Here is a 21,881-nt window from a genome sequence, read left to right as displayed (position 1 = left end):
TTGTAATCCACCAATGGCTCCTTGGAAACCCTGTAGGGCAATTCTACTCTGTCTGTATATCGGGTGGCTATGAGTTGGAATTGACCTGAAGGCAATGAGTTTTTCGGTTTTTGTTTTTTTTCGGCCTTTGTTGATAATATTTAAAAAGGGTTTTTCTTCACGGAGAAAAGTAAATTATATTGTTGTCACGGTGATGTGGTAAGGATGCTGAACCTTGAGTCAGATTTTGTTGTTAGGCACCCTGGAGTTGATTTTGACTGATAGCCATTTTGTGTGACAGGTACAACTGCCCCAAAGGGTTTTCTAGGCTGTAATCTTTTTTTTTTTTTTTTAATATTTAGGGGAGCAGATGGCCAGGTTGCGCTTCGCCATTATGCCACCAGGGCTCCTTGAAAGCAGGGTTTAAGGTTCATATAATAGGTTAGCAAATTACAGGTGTCTGTTAACTTAGCCAAATTATTTTGTCTCTCAATTTTAACTTCTTTATTTGTATGTGGAGTGGGATGACCTTGATGGCATGTAAATGGCTTCTATTTCTAAATGTATTTTCTATACTAGAAAATGTTGTGTGGTGTTTTGTATTTGTGTATGATTCACTATGTATATATATTTTTTATAGATGTGTTATTGTTTGGTTATGTTTATGTTGTTGTTTGGTGCCATCGAGTAGATTCTGACTCGTAGCAACCCTATAGGACAGAGTAGAACTGCCCCTGGTAGGTTTTCCAAGGAGCAGCTGGTAGATTTGGACTGCTGACCTTTTGGTTACCTGATGTGCTCTTAACCACTACACTGTCATGGCTCCTTATAGATATAGGAATAATGGAGCCCTGGTGGCGAAGTGGTTAAGAGCTCAGCTGCTAACTAAAAGGTCAGCAGTTCAAATCCACCAGCCACTTCTTGGAAACCTTATGTGGCCATTCTACTCTGCCCTGTAGGGTCGCTATGAGTCGGAATCGACTGCACGGCAACAGGTTTGTTTGTTTGTTTCTATAGTCCAGTTTTTATTAGGTTAGTTAAGTCTAAACCTTCTCATTTTGCATTTCATTCTTATTTGATATATCTCTCTGTTTAACAACATTTGGAAGATTAATTTCTTTTCAAGGAATCTATCTTCCATGTCTAGCCCAGGGCCTACCTACTGTAAATCTCTCCTTAATGATTAAATTTGTCACCAACACATCTTCTTACCAGTTAATTTTAAACTTACTTTATGAGTAGATTTGACTCATAGTGACCCTGTAGGACAAAGAACTACCCCATAGCATTTCCAACGAGCACCTGGTGGATTCGAACTGCTGACTTTTTGGTTAGCAGCTGTGGCACTTAACCACTAGCCACCAGGGTTTCCAAGTATTGTCTAGTTAGTGCTTTATAATGTCCTATCCTCTCTATTACTTAATTAATAGCTTAATATGGATTCATATAACATTTATTCAATATCTGGTGTGACAGGTACAGTAACATACATGTAGTTTATTTAAGAACGCAATCTTTTTTTTTTTTGAAACTATACTTTTCCTTAGCAGAGTGAGGAGTAATATTAAGTTGATTTTTCAGATTGTTTTATCTTAATCACTTAAAGCAGGAAGTAATTGTATTTGTCTATTTTTCTTCTCTGAAATGAGGATTCCCGTTAATATGAGCTTATTTAAATGGCCATGGTTAGCCAGAGAAGGGAGTCAGTGGCTGGGAGTTCTGGGAATCTCTGATTACTTTCCCTTCTGTGTCTCCTTTTATCCACTAGCCCCCTCCTTAAGGCAAAGGCTTTAGGGAGGTCAGTTTGAGAAAGGGGCAGTTTAGCCTGGACTGGAAAATCAGGAGAGATATCCCTAAGAAAGTGAGAGAATGCTAAGATTTGAAAGACTTAGCGTGGTTCAACTATGTGAGGTGTGGAAGGAAGAGCACTTTTATATGGACAGATGTCACACAGAATGACAGAACTGGAAAGAGCCAGTGTCTGAAACAGAGAGAGCAAACTACACCTTGAGGAGGACCAAGGCTGGGACTAGCTAGGTCTGAAGTCTAGGCAGGCCTTCTAAGTTTGAACTCTCTAGTGCAGCAAAGCCCAGTAGAAACTAATGTGGTCAGATTAGTGTTTTACATGCCATTCTAAATTCAGCATGGAAAACAGATTGAAGTGAGCAGACAGATTCCTCCATGTATTAGTTTTAGTTAGGGGGCCATTTCAGTAGTCCAAGAAATGATATTGGTGGCTAGGACTAGGGTAGTTTTAATGTGAATGAGAATAGATGGCTAGAATCAAGGCATAGTTAAGAGATAGAAGCTCTAAGAATTGGTGCTTGATTGAATGAGGGGAAATACAATCTCCACTTTTATGTCCCATGAAACTAGGTGAATGATAATAAGATAAAGAACATTAAAACCAAAAAACTAAACATGCTGCCATCGAGTCGATTCTGACTCATAGCAACCCTATATGATGGTGAATGAAGGAACATCAGAGGAGGATTTTTTTAGTTTGCTTGTTTCTAAGGGTTGAGTGGGCAGGTGATTACCCCGAATTTGTTGGCAGAGAATAACTAGAAAGATTTCACTCATATTCAAAAGCTTTTCTCTTCATTTGTATATGTGTTGCTTGTATGTGTGTGTGTACAGAAGCTTTTAACCTAAAGCCTACTTGGAAATGCAAGTTATACTCCTCCAAATCCCCTTTAATATTTGAATTTTAATAGAATTCCAGGTATAGGCAAACTTAAAAAAAAAAAAAACCCAAAACAACAACTGTCTTTCATATTACAATGCTTTTGCTAAGTCTGTTTTATGGATCATGTTTTTTTTATGAAATCTTTTCTGTAGTAACACTTCATATACCTGGGGGGAGAGGGGAGGAATAACACCTTTTCCATAAGTTGAATCATTACCAGACAGGAAGATGGTAAAAATATCATTAGGCCTATGCGTTGTTCCTTTAGGGTAAGAATCTATAGCCACGTAAAAATAGATTAGTTTTGCTGTTCTCTAGAAAGCCTGAACTGCTCTTTTATTGAAAGTATGAGAGACAATGGAATCAGCACAAAAAGCTTCTTGATCTAAACATGCTTTGGCTTGAGCCCTGTTTGCAACAAGTTTTGTGTGATACTTTTGAAAGGAATAGAGTGATTCAGTTTTCCAGGCACCAGGGGTTTTATTTTATAGGATTTTGAAGCTTACACTTAAATCCTGGGATACTTGATTTATTGATTCCCGCTAAGGTGGAATGCAGCAAGTGCTGCCAAGGTAGCCCCAGTGTCATCAACACTGGAAAACTCTTGTCTGACAATGACAGCACTGGTTAAAGCCACCTGTCTGTCTCCTATAGTTACTCTGAGTATTATGTCCACTTCTAGAATCAATGAAGTGAGGACAACACATTCCTATTTTTGTAACTTCTTTGAAGTGTTTAAGGTAATGACTTAGTTCTGAGTTTTCTATTCAACAAGAATAATCCACTTGTGATGGTATGTCTTGGGTAGCTCAGCTGGTGTGTCTTGCTCTTCCAATTTGACAGAGATAGAACTCCCACTACGTTTATAATTCTCGGAAGTAACACCCCTTTAAAAAAAAAAAAAAGATGTAGTCTGGTAATGCATATTATTAATATAATTATGTTAATGTTAGTAATAACAGACACTTATTGAATGCTTGAAGTAATGAGTCACCATTCTTTTCCTTTTTCATAAATGATCCCATTTAATCCTCAGAGCAATCTGAGAGTTGATTATAGATGTTATTATTCCCAGTTCAAGAGTAAGCTTGGTGCTGATTTAACTTTACCACATAACGTTCATGAGTATTGTTAACACTTGCCCTTTCCGAGTTATAGAAACCTAGATTGTTAGAGGATCTTAAAACTTATTTAGTAAAAAGTTCTCATTTCAGAAGAGATAGCTCAGGCCACTTTCTTTGCCTGAGATAATTTCTTTAGAACAGGGGTTGGCAAACTTTTTCTGTAAAGCTTTAGATAGATAGCAAATATTTTAGGCTCTTGGGGCCATATGGTGTTTGTTGTAACTACTCACCTCTGTTGATGATGTGGCACAAAAGCAGCCACTGACAATACATAAAAGAATGAGTGTGGTTGTGTTCCAATAAAACTCTATTTACAAAAACAAGTAGTGGGCTGGGTTTGGCCCACAGGCCATAGGTTGCTGACCCCTGGTTTAGATTTTCTACCCTAAATGATCTATTTGTCAGAGTTATTTACTACTGTTTTCTAAAATGTCTGTTAGCACTTTCCGTAATAGACCTAATACTCTCTGGGTAATGAAGTCTTTTGATTTAAAGTGTAACCATGTGCTGTTTCCTATGTTTTTGTCTCTAGTCTTCATCATGCCTCTGTGTTTCGATAGAAATATCCTGTTGCATGCCTCTAAAAATTTGAACTCATCTTCTTTCCTCCAAGAACTGTCCCTCCCAACTGCTCTCCTTTCTTCAGTTTTGATCATACTACTCTCTCGTCAACGTAAATGGCGACTATACACATGGACCTCACCAGATGGAACACACAGGAATCAAATTGACTACATCTGTGGAAAGAGATGTTGGAAAAGCACAATATCATCAGTCAGAACAAGGCCAGGGGCCAACTGTGGAACAGACCATCAATTGCTCATATGCAAGTTCAAGCTGGAACTGAAGAAAATAAGAGCAAGTCCACGAGAGCCAAAATATGACCTTGAGTATATCCCACCTGAATTTAGAGACCATCTCAAGAATAGATTTGATGCATTGAACACTAGTGACCGAAGACCAGACTCGTTGTGGAATGATATCAAGGACATCATCCATGAAGAAAGCAAGAGGTCATTGAAAAGACAGGAAAGAAATAGAAAACCAAAAGGGAAGATCACGCTCGGCGTTTACCAAGCTGAAAGAACTGAGGAAAAAATTCAAGCCTTGAGTTGCAATAGTGAAGGATTCAATGAGGAAAATATTAAACAATGCAGGAAGCATCAAAAGAAGATGGAGGGAATACACAGAGTCATTATACCAAAAAGAATTAGTCGATGTTCAGCCATCTCAAGAGGTAGCATAAGATGGGGAACCGATAGTACTGAAGGAAGAAGTCCAAGCTGCTCTGAAGGCATTGACGAAAAACAAGGCTCCAGGAATTGATGGAATATCAATTGAGATGTTTCAACAAATGGATGCAGCACTGGAGGTGCTCATTCACCTATGCCAAGAAATATGGAAGGCAGCTTCCTGGCCAACTGACTGGAAAAGACCCATATTTATACCTATTCCCAAGGAAGGTGATTCAACCAAACGTGGAAATTATATAACAATATCATTAATATCACACGCAAGCAAAATTGTGCTGAAGATCACTCAAAAATGGCTGCAGCAGTTTATCGACAGGGAACTGCCAGAAATTCAGGCTGGTTTCAGAAGAGGACGTGGAACCAGGGATATCTTTGCTGATGTCAGATGGATACTGACTGAAAATAGAGAATACCAGAAGGATGTTTACCTGTGTTTTATTGACTATGCAAAGGCATTCAACTGTGTGGATCATAACAAATTATGGATAACACTCCAAAGAATGAGAATTCCAGAACACTTAATTGTGCTCATGAGAAACCTGTACATAGATCAAGAGGCAGTTGTTCAGACAGAACAAGGGGATACTGAGTGGTTCAAAGTCAGGAAAAGTGTGCATCAGAGTTGTATCATTTCACCATACCTATTCAATCAGTATGCTGAGAAAATAATCTGAGAAGCTGGACTATATGAAGAAGAATGGGGCATTGGATTGGAGGAAGACTCATTAACAACCTGCATTATGCAGATGACACAACCTCGCTTGCTGGAAGTGAAGAGGACTTGAAGCGCTTACTGATGAAGATCAAAGACCACGGCCTTCAGTATGGATTGCACCTCAACATAAAGAAAACCAAAATCCTCACAACTGGACTAAGCAACATCCTGATAAACAGAGAAAAGATTGAAGTTGTCAAGGATTTCATTTGACTTAGGTCCACAATCAGCAGCCATGGAAGCAGCAGTCAAGAAATCAAATGACACATTGCATTGGGTAAATCTGCTGCAGAGGACCTCTTTAAAGTGTTGAAAAGCAAAGATGTCACCTTGAAGACTAAGGTGCCCTTGACCCCAGCCCTGGTATTTTCAATTGCATCATATGCATGTGAAAGCTGGACAGCGAATAAGGAAGACAAAAGAAGAATTGAGACCTTTAAATTGTGGTGTTGACGAAGAATATTGAATGTACCATGGACTGCCAAAAGAACAAACAAATCTGTCTTTGAAGAAGTGCAACCGGCATGCTCCTTAGAAGCAAGGATGGCAAGACTGCATCTTACATACTTTGGACATGGTGTCAGGAGGGATCAGTCCCTGGAGAAGGACATCATGCTTGGCAAAGTACAGGGTCAGTGGAAAAGAGGAAGACCCTCAAAGAGGTGGATTGCCACAGTGGCTACAGCAATGAGCTCAGGCATAACGATTGTTTAAGGATAGCATAAGGATAGCACAGGGACGGCAGTGCTTTGTTCTGTTGTGCATAGGGTCGCTATGAGTTGGAACCAACTTGACAGCACCTAATAACAACAGTCTCCTATTAAAACTTTTCAAAGGGTTCTCATCTCCCATTGGACAAAGCTGGTAAAGCCAGTCTATCGTCTAGCTCTTGTTTAATTCTATCATCCCATCTTCCTTATTTCCTCACTGAGCGGTTTGCGCTTTAGTAATACTGACCTGCTTGTAGTGCCCCATATGCACCATATTACATAGTGTTTCTGGGTTTACTCTGCTGAGTTTCCTTACCTGAAACACCATTTTTCTATTGTTTGCTTGCATGACTCTATCTACCCTTAAAATTTGAGTGACAACACTTCCTATTGGAATCCTTCCCTTATAGTTTTGTGCTGATACTACGTTCCCCTTTTCCATCTTACTGTGTGTAGGCATTTGGAAATGTTTTTTTACTTTGAACTTGCCTTGTTCCTAGTCATGTTGTCTCCTAGCCCATTCTGTTCCAGTGCTGTTCACCACTGCTAGATGCTGTCTGATGACTTGCAGCAGTAAAAAAGGCTGTCTCTAAGGAAACAGAGATTTCATCTCAACTAATAGCTGCATTCTATCAAGGAGAATAGCACTGCTAGTTCTACCTTTTAGGCTGTTATTTATTGTGTATAAATTTAAACTTTATGAATTTTACTAACTTAATTTTGTTCTATCCTCTTTTAAGTGTAGTTCAATTTTTAAATATTTTATTTTCCTTTTTAGGAAAAAAATCATGTTTTTTATTTCATGATCATAATGATCTAATTTAGGAAGTCTGTTTTTACTTTATTACGAAGAATATGTTTACGCTTCGTGTTAGGAAGCATATTTTATTGTGTGAAATGAATGCTTATGTCTTATTTTAAATTAGTTTCTGTATTTATCCTAAAAAATAGCATTGGCCTTTGAAGTGTTCTTCAGTCTAAGTGAAGCTGTATTGTTCTCTTATAAATAAAATTTAGGGGTGCTATTCAAACATTTTATATATATATATATACATATTTTTTTATTCAAACATTTTATATATAGACATATATATGTCTATATATATAAAAAATGTTATATATATATATATGTCTCCAGAATAAATTCTAAAGAGAATACTACTCTATTAAGCCAATAAAATTGCATTTATGAACTTTTTTTTTTGCTTATATATGCAGCATTTTCTTATATATTTAATTATTAACAAATATTAGGTTATTTTGATATATACAAAAGTTTGAAAACAAGGATTATGGAGGGTAGTGGAGTGTTTTTTCTAGTTTATTTCTGAATTTTATTTGGATTATACAGTAAATTGATCTATTACATATTTATAATATTAATAATTGAAGAAGAGCTTTTTCTTACAATGTACCTATCATCTTCAAGTAGATGAATCCAGAAATTTGAATGTGCTTAGAGATATTTTCTTACAAAATACAGGTAATAATAGTATCTGATAACTGCCTATGCTCTTGTCATAAAATATAAAATCAAATAAAACTTACCTTTAAACTCACAATAAATGCTAAGATTATGATATAGCAATAGAACATAATATTCTACTTATTCATTTGTTATTGGTCAACTTACTCTTATACCATGGTGAAAGCATGTGCCAAACAGATGTTCTTTAACTCTGACTGACCATTAACTGAGCTTAGCACACATGTGCTATGAGTGATGGGTTACTTATTCTACCGTTTTAAGTATGTAGACAAGCATGGACACGAATTAAAAAAATGTGTATATATAACCTAATCAATGATATATTTACAGTAAGTTAAAATTTATCCTCAGAAATGCTGGGATAAAATATCTGGCAGATACAAGTTAATGTTAATGAATTAATTGTTTCCAATACCTTAGAATTCTACATATACTTATGCGCTTTCCATTTTTCTCTTAGTATACTTTCTAATGTGAGAGTGAAAAAAAGGATGTGAAATATTTTGGAGAATATCTACAGTCTTTCTATCAGTGAAACTCTGAACTAAAGTCATGGAAATTGTATAATTGTTTCAATTCTTAGTAGTTAGCAAAACTCTGAACATAGCATTTGAATTGGGGCAGAAGGAATTTTAGAGTGGAAGCATTGGCTTCTGTGATATGAAGAATTTAATTAGAAAGGAGGTACAGGATACTCGGATTTTAGGAAGCCAAAAAAGCAGGTAGGAAAGAATAAGAAAGGGTGGAGAAGATGTGTTTTCTTCATTTGAAATTTTACCCGAGTTCTTTCTGGCATCTAATCTACCACTAAAAATTATAAAGTAGGCTGTCAGAACTTCAGTTGTTATTAGAATTACAGGAATCAATTGTTCACCTTTTGAGCTAACTACATTTTTATACAGTATACATTGACTATACTCTCAATCACATTTTTTATGTGAAATTTGGACTTGGGTCTAGCTGGCAGGCTAAGAGTTGGCCTTAGCATGTAACTGACTGATAAGTCAATCACTTAATGTTGTAAGTTTTCCATCTTGGTCTTCATGGCACAGTTAAATTTATTTTTTTTGCATTTTTCTCTTATTTTATAAACAGGAGTAAAAAACAAAAAAAGCAGGTGCAATTACTCATGTTTGTAAGTCATATAAACTGAGTAAAGTTGAAGCAAAGGAGAGAAATATTAGGGCTGATAAAGGGCATAAATCTTTGTTGTCATATACTTTTTGGAATATATTTACTTAAAAAGAGCAAACACCTAAACTTAGTATGAAATTCACAAACACATTAATGAAGATTAACGATTTTATTCTTACATCCTTTACACTTTGGGAAGGCATCTCATCTTAAATTTCATTGCTGCTAGCATGGGTATATCTTTTTCATTCTTTTACTTTCAACCTATTTGTGTCTACATTTGAAGTGGGTTTCTTGGAGGGAGACAGTCCCTAGTTTATAGGTCGGCCTTGATTTGTTAGCTAATCTGACAATCTCTGACTTAACTGGGGTGTTTAGACCATTTACATTATATGTGACAGTTTGAGGCTGTCATTTTGCTCTTTAATTTCTATTTGCCCTATCTATTCTTTGTTCCATTTTCTCTATTTTTCTGCCTTCTTTTGTATTAATTGCATAATTTTTATGTTTCAGTTTTATCTCCCTTTTTGACATATTAGAAACAGTTTGATCCTTTCAGGCCTTAATTTATGATTTTTAGGTAGATTTAGTGTAGTGTTTAGAAAGAGGCTAATTACTCTCCACAACTGAGGCAAGACTCTTCTTAATACTCTACCTAATGCCTGAAAATTATGAAGCTGGCTACTGGCACTAGTCCAATCCTGTGTGTGTTTGTACCAGATTCTCCTCCCCCTAATCCCATTGAGTGGTTCTTTACCACCCTCAGGTAGTTTTCTCACATGCACGGACTGAACAACACTGTGAAGATCTCGAGTTCTTTCTCTGTGCTGCTCTTTCCTCTCTGGTACTCTGCCCTGTGAACACTAGCCTTGGTCTCCTCAAACTGTCAGTCCCATCTCTCAATTCAGGGAGATAAAGCATGGGTTTCCCCCTGAACTATGGCCTGGAATCTGTTCCAAAGCAGTAAGATAGGGCAAACGTAGGGCTCACCTCATTGGATTCCCATCTCTCAGGGATTATTGCCCTTCATTGCCTGATGTCTAATGTCTTTAAAACCATGGTTTCCTATATTTTGTCCTTTTGTTTTTCAAGTCGATTCAGGCAGAAAGGTAAATCTGGTCCCTGTTCCTCCATCTTTGCCATAAACAGAAGCTGGACCTATCTCAGTTTTGAATGTGTTTTGTTTTCATGCATCAGTGTTCATCCGCATTTTCAGCAATGTGTTTTATATGTAATTATGAAAAAGTCTATAGTCTGGACAACCCATACCCTATATTTTTGCCTATTGCAGATCTGATTTATCTCAGCTGGATTTTAAATAGTAACTTTTAGGCATCAATGAAAATTCCTTTCCTGTCCAGACACAAAAATAGTTAGTGACCAGTAAAAACCGATGAGATGTGTGACTAGCGATAATACCGCATAAGCTGTTTTGTGTCCCAGGCTCGTGCTTCCGTTAGAACTTTCTACAAAGTTGAAATGTTCTTTCTCTCTGCTTTTTCATGTGGTAACTATTAGTAAACCATGGCTACTGTGACAGAGGAACTAAATTTTTATTTAATTTTAATAAATCTGAATTTAAATTTAAATAGCCACATACATATAGCTGGCGGCTACCCTGTTAGACAGTGCAGTACTAGATTGTATTTTATTTGGCCATCCATTTTACTGGGTCTCTGGTGTTACGTGATGTAGCTTCGTGGTGGGAAAAAAAAAAAAAGTTTCTCTTAGAAATGGTGTTAAATTAGCACTTTATTTTGTTCAAAAATAGCTCAACAAAGCAAAACACCAATACTCTTTTTTGTTGTTGTTGTTACTGACAGCACTCTAACTGGAATTACTTAGTACTGTTTTTTTCTCTAAGATCATTGTTTTCAACATTCCCTTAAACTACACAGTTTTTTTTTTCTGTATCTGTTTATATAATTATATGTTTAATATTATTAATTTGGAAAACATTTGTGTATTAATTTTGTATCTATATTGCTTTTGCTTATTAGATTATAAATTTCGTAGGGTAAAAGAAACCTGAGGTTATTTCATGTTATAAGATGATCATTAATCCCTGAGATTATTAAATAGGTATTAGTTACTTCAAAATTTACATTTTTTGCCCTACCTAAGAGAAGGCCCAAGATTAATCTTTAAAAGCTATTCTGAAGTGACTTATATACGGTATGCACCTACATTTCAGTCATCTTGGTCATGTCTTTGAATCCTTTTTATTTTGTCTATATGTTCCAAATACCTCATCTTCTGAAAAGTTTTCCCTTAGTTACTTTGGATTTTGTAAGTCATTAAAGTATATTTTAAAAAATTCCCTTTAAACACAAGAACATTTCAACAGAATCGATTATTTTTATAACAGTTTTTGTATGGTTGTCTGAAATGCATAAGCCCTCTGTATTTGGGAAGTAAGCACCAACAATATTCAGTGCTTACTTATTTTTAAAAAGTATCATGTAATACTAGTCTAGATGTCCTGAGGACAACCATAAATTAATTATGGTCAGTTACTTAAGCAGTAATACATTTTATTATGTAAAATGAAATTTTGACAAGTCACTAAAATATATAAAGATGATATAGCAAACCCACTGAGGTTCTGAAGAATCACATACCTGTGTTTTTGTACCTTACTGTTTTGGTGATTTATATTCTCTGACAGCTTTTCTCAAAGAAAAAAAAAAAAAATGAAGGGAGGGTAGAGTCATATATTTTAAGTAGTGTTAACTCATCAAACTCATGCTTTGTATTAATCATTGAGGACACTTTCAACTTCTGATTCTAAATTTGTTTCAGATGGTACATGTTAATTAATTGTAGGTGTACATTATCCTTAAGATAATGGGTCTATAATACAACGGGCAAAATTATGTTCTTATAGGTGACACTACCTTAAGAAATAATCTAAAGAAATGTTCATTTTTTTATTATTTGTTTTTACATTCTTTTAAAGGAATCTTAGGTTTTTCTATTGAAAGATTAAAATACAAAGTTCTGGTTTTGTTACTTATTTGATCTTTTAAAGGAGCCCTGGTGGTGCAGTGGTTAAAGCACACAGAGGTGAACCCAAAGTTTGTTGGCTCAAACCCCCCAGCTGCTCCACTGGAGAAGGAGGTGGCATTCTGCTTCGGTAAAGTTTGTAGCCCTGAAAACCCTTTAGAGCAGTTCTACTCTGTCCTGTAGGGTTGCTGTGAGTCGGAATCCACTCAATGGCTGTGGGGTTTGGTGGATTTGATCTTTTAAATAATGACCTGAAATAAAATGTATACAGTATACAAATATGACATTTGTATTGATATTATGAAACTCATTTACTTTTGAATTATTTTAATCTTTAGAAACATTATTTATGTAAATCTTTTGTATGGTTAATGTTTTAATGCAAAATGCTATTTATTTTATTTCTAAATTTTTTAAGTCAATTCCAGTATGTTCTCATTTCTCAACCTACTTTTTTGGCTGGTATTTTGTTTGGAGAAGTTTTGTAAATGAGTTGTTAGCATTTGCTCTGAGTTTCCATGATAGCTTATAACTTAGTCTGTATTCATGAGAATTATGTGTTGACTTTCATGATGACATTGACTCAAACTTGTTCTACAGTAAAGTGGTTCAATTTCAGAAGCTTTTTAAAAAAGTATCATTCATTAAATTCATTTTCATTAATAGAATCCATATAATTCTTAAATAGTTTAAGTGAGATGAAATTTTTTCTAAAGTTTTTTGGTCCTTAAACTATTAGTTTTGGCCAGTTTCTTAGGTTATTAGATTTCCCTTGTATTTCTTGTGGAAAGTGATATTTTGAAGCTGTTGAGCAATTTCATATAATTTGCTTTTCTATACACATATGTGAGTATTTTACAGTATCTACTTATTATTATTATTATTATTATGTTAGATTCAGAGAACCTCTGGGTATCTACCAATTCTTTTTTTCTAACTCAATTATTTGATAATTAGTAACACTTTCCTTTTGACCATTTTTCCTTTCACTTTGGTGGGCGTTAAGCAATAGCTTATTTGGGTAGATAATTTAGCTTTGCCAATTGACTTTCTTCTTAGTCAAATAAACAAAAAGCCTATTTTCCCTCATGCTGCAAATCCTGAATTGCTTTCAGGTCTTCCCGTGAATATGGACTCTGGGATGAGATGATCGAAATGTTAAGCGTGAGGTTTTTGAATATTCTTGTTGTTTTAAAGTATTTTGTGCCCTATATTTAATGTCTTTTAATTAGTGTACCTGTCCTCAGAGACAAGTAAATATCACATTTGAAAAAAAAAAAAGAGAATTCATCTGGGATCAGGGATATATTAAATGGTTACTAGACAAATATAAAGCATGTGTAGAACTGAATGTAGAAGACACATGAGGCTCAGAGAAAGCTTTTCCAATCCCTGAGTGCCAGGAACCTTGCGCACCCACAAAGACATGAAGGTACCCACATGCTAAATGTGTAATTAGGTTGTAGAAGTAAATTTGCTACCTTTTATTAAAAGCAGTTTTTTTTTGTGCGTGTGGGTAAGATGATATCCTTATCTTTTGTATGTGTGCATGAGGAATTACTATAGGTTGTCCCCGATTTATGATGTATTCCAGTTACGAGGAACCACACTTACCACTGTCCTTTTTTTCCAATACATCTTATCCTTAGTAATATTTACTATGTACAATGTTGCAGCACTTAATTTGCTGATGTTATCATTGTCCCAAAGACAAATAAAGATTGAATTTATAAAGATATTGATAATGAAAACTGGAAAAAAAAAAAGATGTATTTGACTTACATCAGAACCAGCTTACAATGGAGGCATCGGAACAGAATCCCATGGTAAGTCAGAGACTGCCTGTATTAGGAATGGCATGCCAAATGGGAAATAATTTTTACAATAATTTCCATGTAGCAAAAATATATCAAAGGATACTACTGGTGTAGCTACAAACAAATCTGCAGAATTCAAGCCTGATAAAAATTTTTGCAACATTTCAATTAATGCAAGGTTGTCCAGGCTGTAAGTTTGTTTTATTCAAGCAAATACATTTGCATCCCTCCTGAGTTATCATGATCATTTTGCAATACCCTGTTCTGGCTGTACAAACCTGCCCTATTTTTTTTTTTTTAATTAAAATTTAATGTGTTCTTGTACACACTGAATTTTTTCCTGGAACTCATAAGTGATTGGTGTATTTTAAAAGTTCAAATTTAGTAGCAGTATGTAAAGGATGTGCTTAAGTTCATGGTATTAGGAGGAACATTTGCCAGAGATTGTCTTCTCTTTTTCATGTCATTAGGCCTTCACATCTGGTGAAACAGAACTTTGAGATGCATCCTACTTCTTTAAGCTTGAATTTCGTCAACATGATTGTATGTTTCATAAGGAAGGATCCCTATCTCTGTTTCTCTAGGAGTTATATCAACTTGCGCAATGCTTAAACCAGAACCCCAGTGCCGTCGAGTTGATTCCGACACATAGTGACCCTATAGGGCAGAGTACAACTGCCCCATAGAGTTTCCAAGGAGCGCCTGGCAGATCTGAACCACTGACCTTTTGGTTAGTAGTTGTAGCACTTAACCACTACGCCACCAGGGTTTCCGTGCACTGCTTAGTAGATAGCAAGTACCTTAGGAAAAGAACCTATAATATTTCTCGTGTATACTGCTATTTCATTTCTTAAAAGTTTTCCTAGAACTTAAGTATGTCTTGGTTTGCTGGGATAGCATATTATGGAGAAACAAAGCAATCTTTAAATTATGAATACATAGCTTGCCTAGAAATCACTTTTATGCATGATTTCCTTAATGTAGTTCTTAGAGTCTGTGGTGAACAGCGTTGATGTATTATTTTTTTTAATGCCATTATTATTATTTTTTATTTCCAAGGAACTAGGATGCATTGTATTTTACAGATCTATAGCTGTAGCGAAAATCTCCCAGTCTCTGTTTAGATATCCTGTGACTCGATGAGAACGCTAGGAAACTATGTCCTGTGTACTGTGTCCTTTAGTCCCACATAGATGGTTTTGCTACAGTATGTGTTTCTGCAAGACAAATTAGCTCCTATGTGATTGGTAAATAAGGGAATTTTATCCATAAAATGTGGAAGTGGCATCAGCTTATATGCCACGTTTCCTATAAGAACAGACAGAAAAACAGGAACAGAAGTAGCAGTCTTCAGAAGTAAAGAAAAAAAAAAAAAAAAGCAAAAAACGGTCAATGTGACTGCTTCACTGGAAGCAAAAACCTTTATGGCACTCTTCAGCAAAAACTAAAAAAGACCAACTGTACCCAGTGCTGACTTCCCACAGAGGTGCCCAGCTCCTGTGTTTTTAGTGAAAGTTTACACAAAAAATTGGGTTCCCATTAACAATTTCTTTACATATTGTTCAGTGACCCTTGGTTATAATATTTCACAAAGTATCAATATTCTTATTTCCATTCTGGTTGTTCTGTTTCCATTAATCTAGCTTCCCCATCCCCTGCCCTTACCTTCTCATTTTTGCTTTAGGGTAAAAGATGACTGCTTGGTGTCATATAGATGATTTTTTAAAGGAACACAGTACTCATGGGTGATATTGTTTATTTTATAAGCCAATCAGTTATTTAGCCGAAAAGTGACCTCCGGGTGTGGTTTCTGTTCCAAGTTTAAAGGGTATCTCAGGGCGATAGTTTGAGGATAGTTACCACCATCTGTTTTTTGTTTAAACATTTTACCGTTAGTAATATGTGCTGCCTACAATGTTGCAGTGCGTAATTTGCTGATGTTATCACGCTCATGCCAAAACCCAAAGACAAGTAAAGATTGGATTTATAAAGATACTGATAATAAAAGGCAATAGTAATGTAAACTAAAAAAAAAAAAAAAAAGGTTTATTCGACTTATGTCAGAACTGACTTAATAAGGAGTCAGTAGAACAGAACCCCATTGTAAGTGGCGGACTACCTGTACTAGAAATGGCATGCTAAATGGGAAATCATTTTTACTGTAATTTAGGTGTTCTTCTAGGCTGTACCGGAAACCCTGGTGGCCTAGTGGTTAAGTGCTACAGCTGCTAACCAAAAGGTCGGCAGTTCAAATCCACCAGGCATTCCTTAGAAACTCTATCGGGCAGTTCTATTCTGTCCTATAGGGTCACTATGAGTTGGAATCGACTTGACGGCAGTGGGTTTGGTTTTGGTTTGGCTAGTCTCTACCAGTCCAATCTGGCCATTTTTTAAGAATTTGAGTTTTGTTCTACTTTTTTCTCCCATCCTATCCAGGACAATCTATTGAGCCTCTGGTCAGAATGGTTGGTAGTGGTACCTGGCACCATCTAGTTCTTCTTATGTTGGGATAGATGAGGCTGTTGTTCGTGTGGGCTATTAGTCCTATAGATTGGTTCTGCTTTGTATCTTTGGTTTCCTTCTTTTGCTCCAGATAAGTAGAGACCAATACTTGTATCTTAGATGGCCACTAGGAAGCTTTAAGACCCCAGATGCTACTCACCAAACTAGGTTGCAGAACATAAAATCTATGAACTATATTATGTCAGTTGACCAAGTTGTCCATGAGACTATGGTCCTAAGCCTTCAAATTCTGTAAATTATTCCCATGAGGTGTTTGGTTATGTCTGGGAAGTATGCTCCTATGTGGTTTATTACATATATGAATATATAGGCAGCACTCACAAACATGTATATGCATATGCCTACAGATATACATGCACACATACATACACACATATTTCTTCCTATACACATATATGCATACATATCTACCTGTGTAACCTTATGGATATGTTGTTGCAGGATAGTATATGTTATAGCATTTACCCAAAAGTCTCTTATTCTTGTGTAATGGATTGAATTGTGTTCCCCCCAAAATACGCATCAACTTGGTTAGGCCATGATTCCCAGTATTATGTGGTTGTCTTCCATTTTATGATTTAAATTTTATGTTTAAGAGGATTGGAGTGGGATTGTAACAATCTTACTCAGGTCACATCCCTGATCCAATATAAAGGGAGTATCCCTGCAGTGTGTCCTGCACCACTTTTTATCTTACAAGAGATGAAAGGAAAGAGAAGTAAGCAGAGAGTGGGGACCTCATACAACCAAAAAAGCAGTGCTGGGAGCACAGCTTGTCCTTCGGACCCGGGGTTCTTGCATGGAGAATCTCCTAGTCCAGGGAAAGATTGATGACAAGAACCTTCCTCCAGAGCTGACAGAGAAAGCCTTCCTCTGGAGCTGATACCCTGAATTTGGACTTCTAGCTTAGTAGACTGTGAGACATAAACTTCTGTTTGTTAAAGCCATCCTATTGTGGTATTTCTGTTATAGCAGCGCTAGATAACTGAGACACCTGTGTACTTCTTAGTGTCATCATTTACTTCCGTCAAATTGTGCATACTTTACCCTAATTTGGCATTGCCTTTCCCATTACCAAAAAAAGTGTCTGCTATCTAGAGAATGATCTCCCCTCCATCATTTCTTCTTCAATTAAAGTGTTACCTGCATTTCCACTCTGTAGTTTTTGTGCATTTTATCTATCTTTGGAGGTTTTAATTGCAAATTGGAGAGATCTGACACAATCTGCCCCTTGTGCTGGTTTTTATCACAAAGTTCACCCCCCTTATTTTTAGTATAAGATTTTGCAGAACTCAGTTGGTTAGGAAAGCTTATGTTAAACAAGAAATGTCTATTGATCTCTGTCTATATCTACCTAGGCCTGCAATAAGGCTGCCAGAATTGTGCATTGCAGAACTCCAGGGCACTCCATATAAACCATGATGAGAATTGTGACCCATACTACCTGAGTAACACCGGTGATTACACAGTTTAAAAAGTTAAAGGCTTTTAATTGCAAAGGGCAGTGCTGTTCCCCAGTCCAGCAGGTGTGGGGGTTATATAGTCATCTTATAGCAGGGATTTAGGAGAAGGTCTCCAGCCAGTCCCCTAGTTTTAGTGTCATACCACAGCACCAATATCTGAAATTTTCATTAGGGAATTAGTCTGCTTTTTGTTGGCATCTGTAAGCCCACTACCAACGGTTTTAGATTCAGCTAGATTTTTTAAAACTCATGACTCAAATGGGCCTTCATGGCAGTAATTTGTCCATCTTTGTGAAGGGGTGCTGTGCAGGAAGCAAGGCAGCACAGACAGCTGTCTCTTCACTGGGTGAGTTCACATCACTAGAGGGCCTTTTTTGTGTACCTTCTCTCTGCCCCCATCACAGCTTAGGGCTGAGGGAAGGAGAACATATGAGGTAGTGTGCAAGCCATTCTTTAAAAAAGCTCAAGCTGTAAAAACAACCTACTCGTATAATAACTCATGAGTACTTAGCGTCCATGTCCCATCTAGGGGAGCACCCAGTTAGGAATTAAACTGCTTTGAAGAAAGGGCCAGGATTTATAGTTCATTCACAGTTCTTCCGGACTGGTTGTAGTTCACCAATCAGGAGTTATTTTTACTATAAGCAATGTTTTCTGGTAAACAACTGAAATTTCATCTTTTTTAACGTTTCCAGGGAAAAAAACCTAGGAGAAGTTGAAGCCAAGGTCACAGGGTCCTATAGTCTTTCCTTTGGCTACTTAGCAGATGGAAAAGCCTAAAACCTTTTCTTTCTGCTTTTTGTCACCCAAAATTTTTTGTTTTTTCTTCTTTTGTCTATCCTTTTTTTTTTTTTTTTTGGATTGAGCATATTAAGGAAAAAATGTTTTAATTGTTATCTTAGATTTCAGGAGGAAGTACCTATATGTGTGTGTCTTCAATTAGTCATATATGATAGAAAGTTCCAAGAAATGTTATTGAGTATCTCCCAAATTAGTATGCAATATATGTCATCATATAACTCTCTTTAAAAACTCATCTTATGTAAATGCTTTTCCCTGGAAAAGCAAAATGCAATGTGATGGGTGGAGCAAAGACCTCATTCCCACAAGTTACCAAAAGAACATAATAAGGTATTATTTTTCAACATTCTCTGTTAAATGAGTGTTTACTACATCTGTATTTATGGGAGAAGACTCATTTCTGTATTAAATATTGTGACCTGAAACGGTTAACTAAAAGTTAACACAAGGTAATAAAGAATAATTGTAATATTAAAATTGTATTGTTATGAGCTCCTTTAGTATTATTTTTTCAAAGGAAAATTGATGAGAATGGCATTCTAACTCTTGCCATTTATATTATTTTGCAGGTGAACTTCCTTGATTATAATTCAGTACCTTTTGGTGAGAAAATGGAAAACCTATTGCAGATTAGGGAATTTGCAAAGGAAGTGAAAAAAAGAAATATTTTATTATATGGCCTCCTCATATATTACCCACAGGTAGGTAAATGTTTTTTTCAGATTTTATATTCTGTAGAATACGATCTTAATGGTGGGAGCCTGATTTTTTCAACAGTAAAGGAGTATTAATGATAAGGAAAATTTTGTCTGGAAAGTTATTCATTTATTCAAGCAATGGATAGAATTTCTTGGCTCTGGGGGAAAAGTAAAAGAAGAAAGTAAGAGTTTTAATTAGGAAAAAAAGATGAATATTGGTAGGTACCTCATACAAGGTATATTTTGTGGCCCACATAGGGTCCCCAGATAAAGCAAATAAAAATACGAGACGCCTAGTTCAATTTGAATTTCACATAAACAACAAGATTTTTTTTATTGTAAGTATATCCCAAATTTGGAATTTAAAATTCAAATTTAACCGAAGGTGCTGTATTTTAACTCCAACCTATGACTACCATTGTTGTTCAGTAGTATAATTTGTAATTGTTATATTGAAGGTGTTGGTGCCCCAATTCTCTCTTCCTCCCCTCCTGCCATAGGTTATTTGATTACTTGGGAGCAATGCCTGGCATTCGGATAGCAAAAGGGCATGGTACTTAACTATAGTAAAACTGGTTATTGTCACTACCTTCAAAAAATTTTTTTTTCAACAGCAGCAAATTAGTTAAGCAGGAGGCAAAATGAGTTAGCATTGTAGATTCTTCATACAGAGAGATCTATTTAAAACAAACCATTTGGAGAATCTGCCAGAGAAGACAAGTTTGGCCTCTGAGCATAGAGAGCTTTCATCAGGTTTGCCGACAGCTCTATAGTTTTATAGCGGTATCACACAGGAGCCAAGCAAGTTAAACAGTCAACCACTTTTTTAATGTCTGGAATAAAAGTGATTTGGTGCTGACTGTTCAGAGAATGCAGGTATTTAAAGTTATATGTGGGTGATGAATCACAGCTATTGTTTATGAAATACGTAAGTTGCGTGTTTAGCCTGAGAGTAACGATATTTCACTTAAAGCAAATGAATTTTAATTATATGTAAGGACCATTTTGTTGCTAGTCCCTTGGTTTTCCTTAATTTTGAGGTTATTTCCTCTGCTTCCAAAATATGCTTGCATGACCTCAGGTTAGTCATCAAGAATAAGGTAAATTTCAGTTTACCTAGTATCATGGGATTATAAAACATTAGTGCTTAGAGGCTGTTGAATTCAGCACAACTAAGGCTTAAAGAGATAAAAATACGTGCCTAAGGACTGGTAACTGGCAAAGTGATAATAAGAATTCAGGCTAACATCCTAGTGCAGAAACCATTTATCTTCAGTAAGTTTTGCCCATTTTGGTTGTACTCCAGACTCTCATGGTGGGAAAAAAACAAAACTATGCATCTTGTGCTATGCAAAGGAGTCATAGATGCACACTAGTGGCACAAGACTGTACAGATATAAAGTAGAGCTTATTGAGGAAAGTCTCACAAGCAGCGAAGTGGAAGAGCACACTCGTTCCTGGAACTCCATGTCCCACGAGCTGGGTCAGGCAGATGTCTGCATGTATCATAGCTTATGTTTCTGTAGAGAATAGTGCTTCCAGGGGACATACGGGATGCTGTTAAATTTGAACTTCAGGTAAACAATGAATAATTTTTTTTACTGTAAGTATGTCTCAGAATTTGCTACATATTTATGGGGTGAGCTACAGTTAATATTTATGTGACTGTATCTGTGAAAACTCCCTGATTAGAAACGTGACCTTCTAGAGAAGGAGAAGTCTTTGGGGCTCACTGGATGGTACCCAAATGTTCTTATTTTTAGCTAACTCCAACTTTTTAAACCTGCTCTCTGCTCCTACCAAAGCTCTGAGGAGGTGAGCCTGCAAGGTCTTTCAGAGATGTCTCTCATCATTTTAGGAAGCAAATGATGGTTTACATAGATGTACTTTGCCTATTTTTTAAAAAATATATTAGTGAAGATGTTCAAATACATGAAAATGTATAACATAGAGGGCTTACTTTTCCCCTCAAAGATAGTGTGTTGAGACTTAACTAGCCTAGCACTGGGGTCCAATGGTTAATTCTATCTAATGAGCAGTTACCGAAGGATCCTAGCATGTTCATTAGATATGTCATTTAAAAAAGAACTATGGTTCAAAAGTTTGAGGAACATCAGTGTTTCACAAACAGACTTCTATTTCCCAACAGATTTCTTTAATTAAGGGCTTCTTACAAATTCTTGACACGCTACTGAGCACCTCCCATCTCCAAATTAGGAACAAGGGGTATGCCATTTTCCATTTGTTCTTGTAATCTTTTAACCAGGGGACAACTCATGAGCCTAATGTTCGCTAGCAGACGCTTTGGGAAACATTCCTAATATACCCTATGTAAAGAAATCACTACCCTCTAGAGGCAGTCTATTTGTACTTCAGATATGATTTCTCCATTTAGTTAAAGCACTTTCTCTAATATTAATGGCCTATGTGGCCAGGCTTTCTCTCAGCACTGAGGATGAAACAGATGGAGAAGGTGCCTA

General features: G+C 36.2%; 1 protein-coding gene across 1 annotated transcript in view; it reads left to right on the top strand.

Moving 5' to 3' along the window:
* Nucleotides 1–21,881, top strand: part of CRPPA (CDP-L-ribitol pyrophosphorylase A) — a 312,645-nt gene that overhangs the window by 124,455 nt on the left and 166,309 nt on the right. The window contains exon 9 of the mRNA XM_010587230.3: nt 19,273–19,404. Coding sequence (XP_010585532.1) covers nt 19,273–19,404 — 132 coding nt within the window. The remainder of the gene's footprint in view (nt 1–19,272; nt 19,405–21,881) is intronic.

This window comes from Loxodonta africana, chromosome 8, assembly GCF_030014295.1.
Source record: "Loxodonta africana isolate mLoxAfr1 chromosome 8, mLoxAfr1.hap2, whole genome shotgun sequence".
Taxonomy (NCBI): Eukaryota; Metazoa; Chordata; class Mammalia; order Proboscidea; family Elephantidae; genus Loxodonta; species Loxodonta africana.
This window is presented reverse-complemented; position numbering and strand designations above follow the sequence as displayed.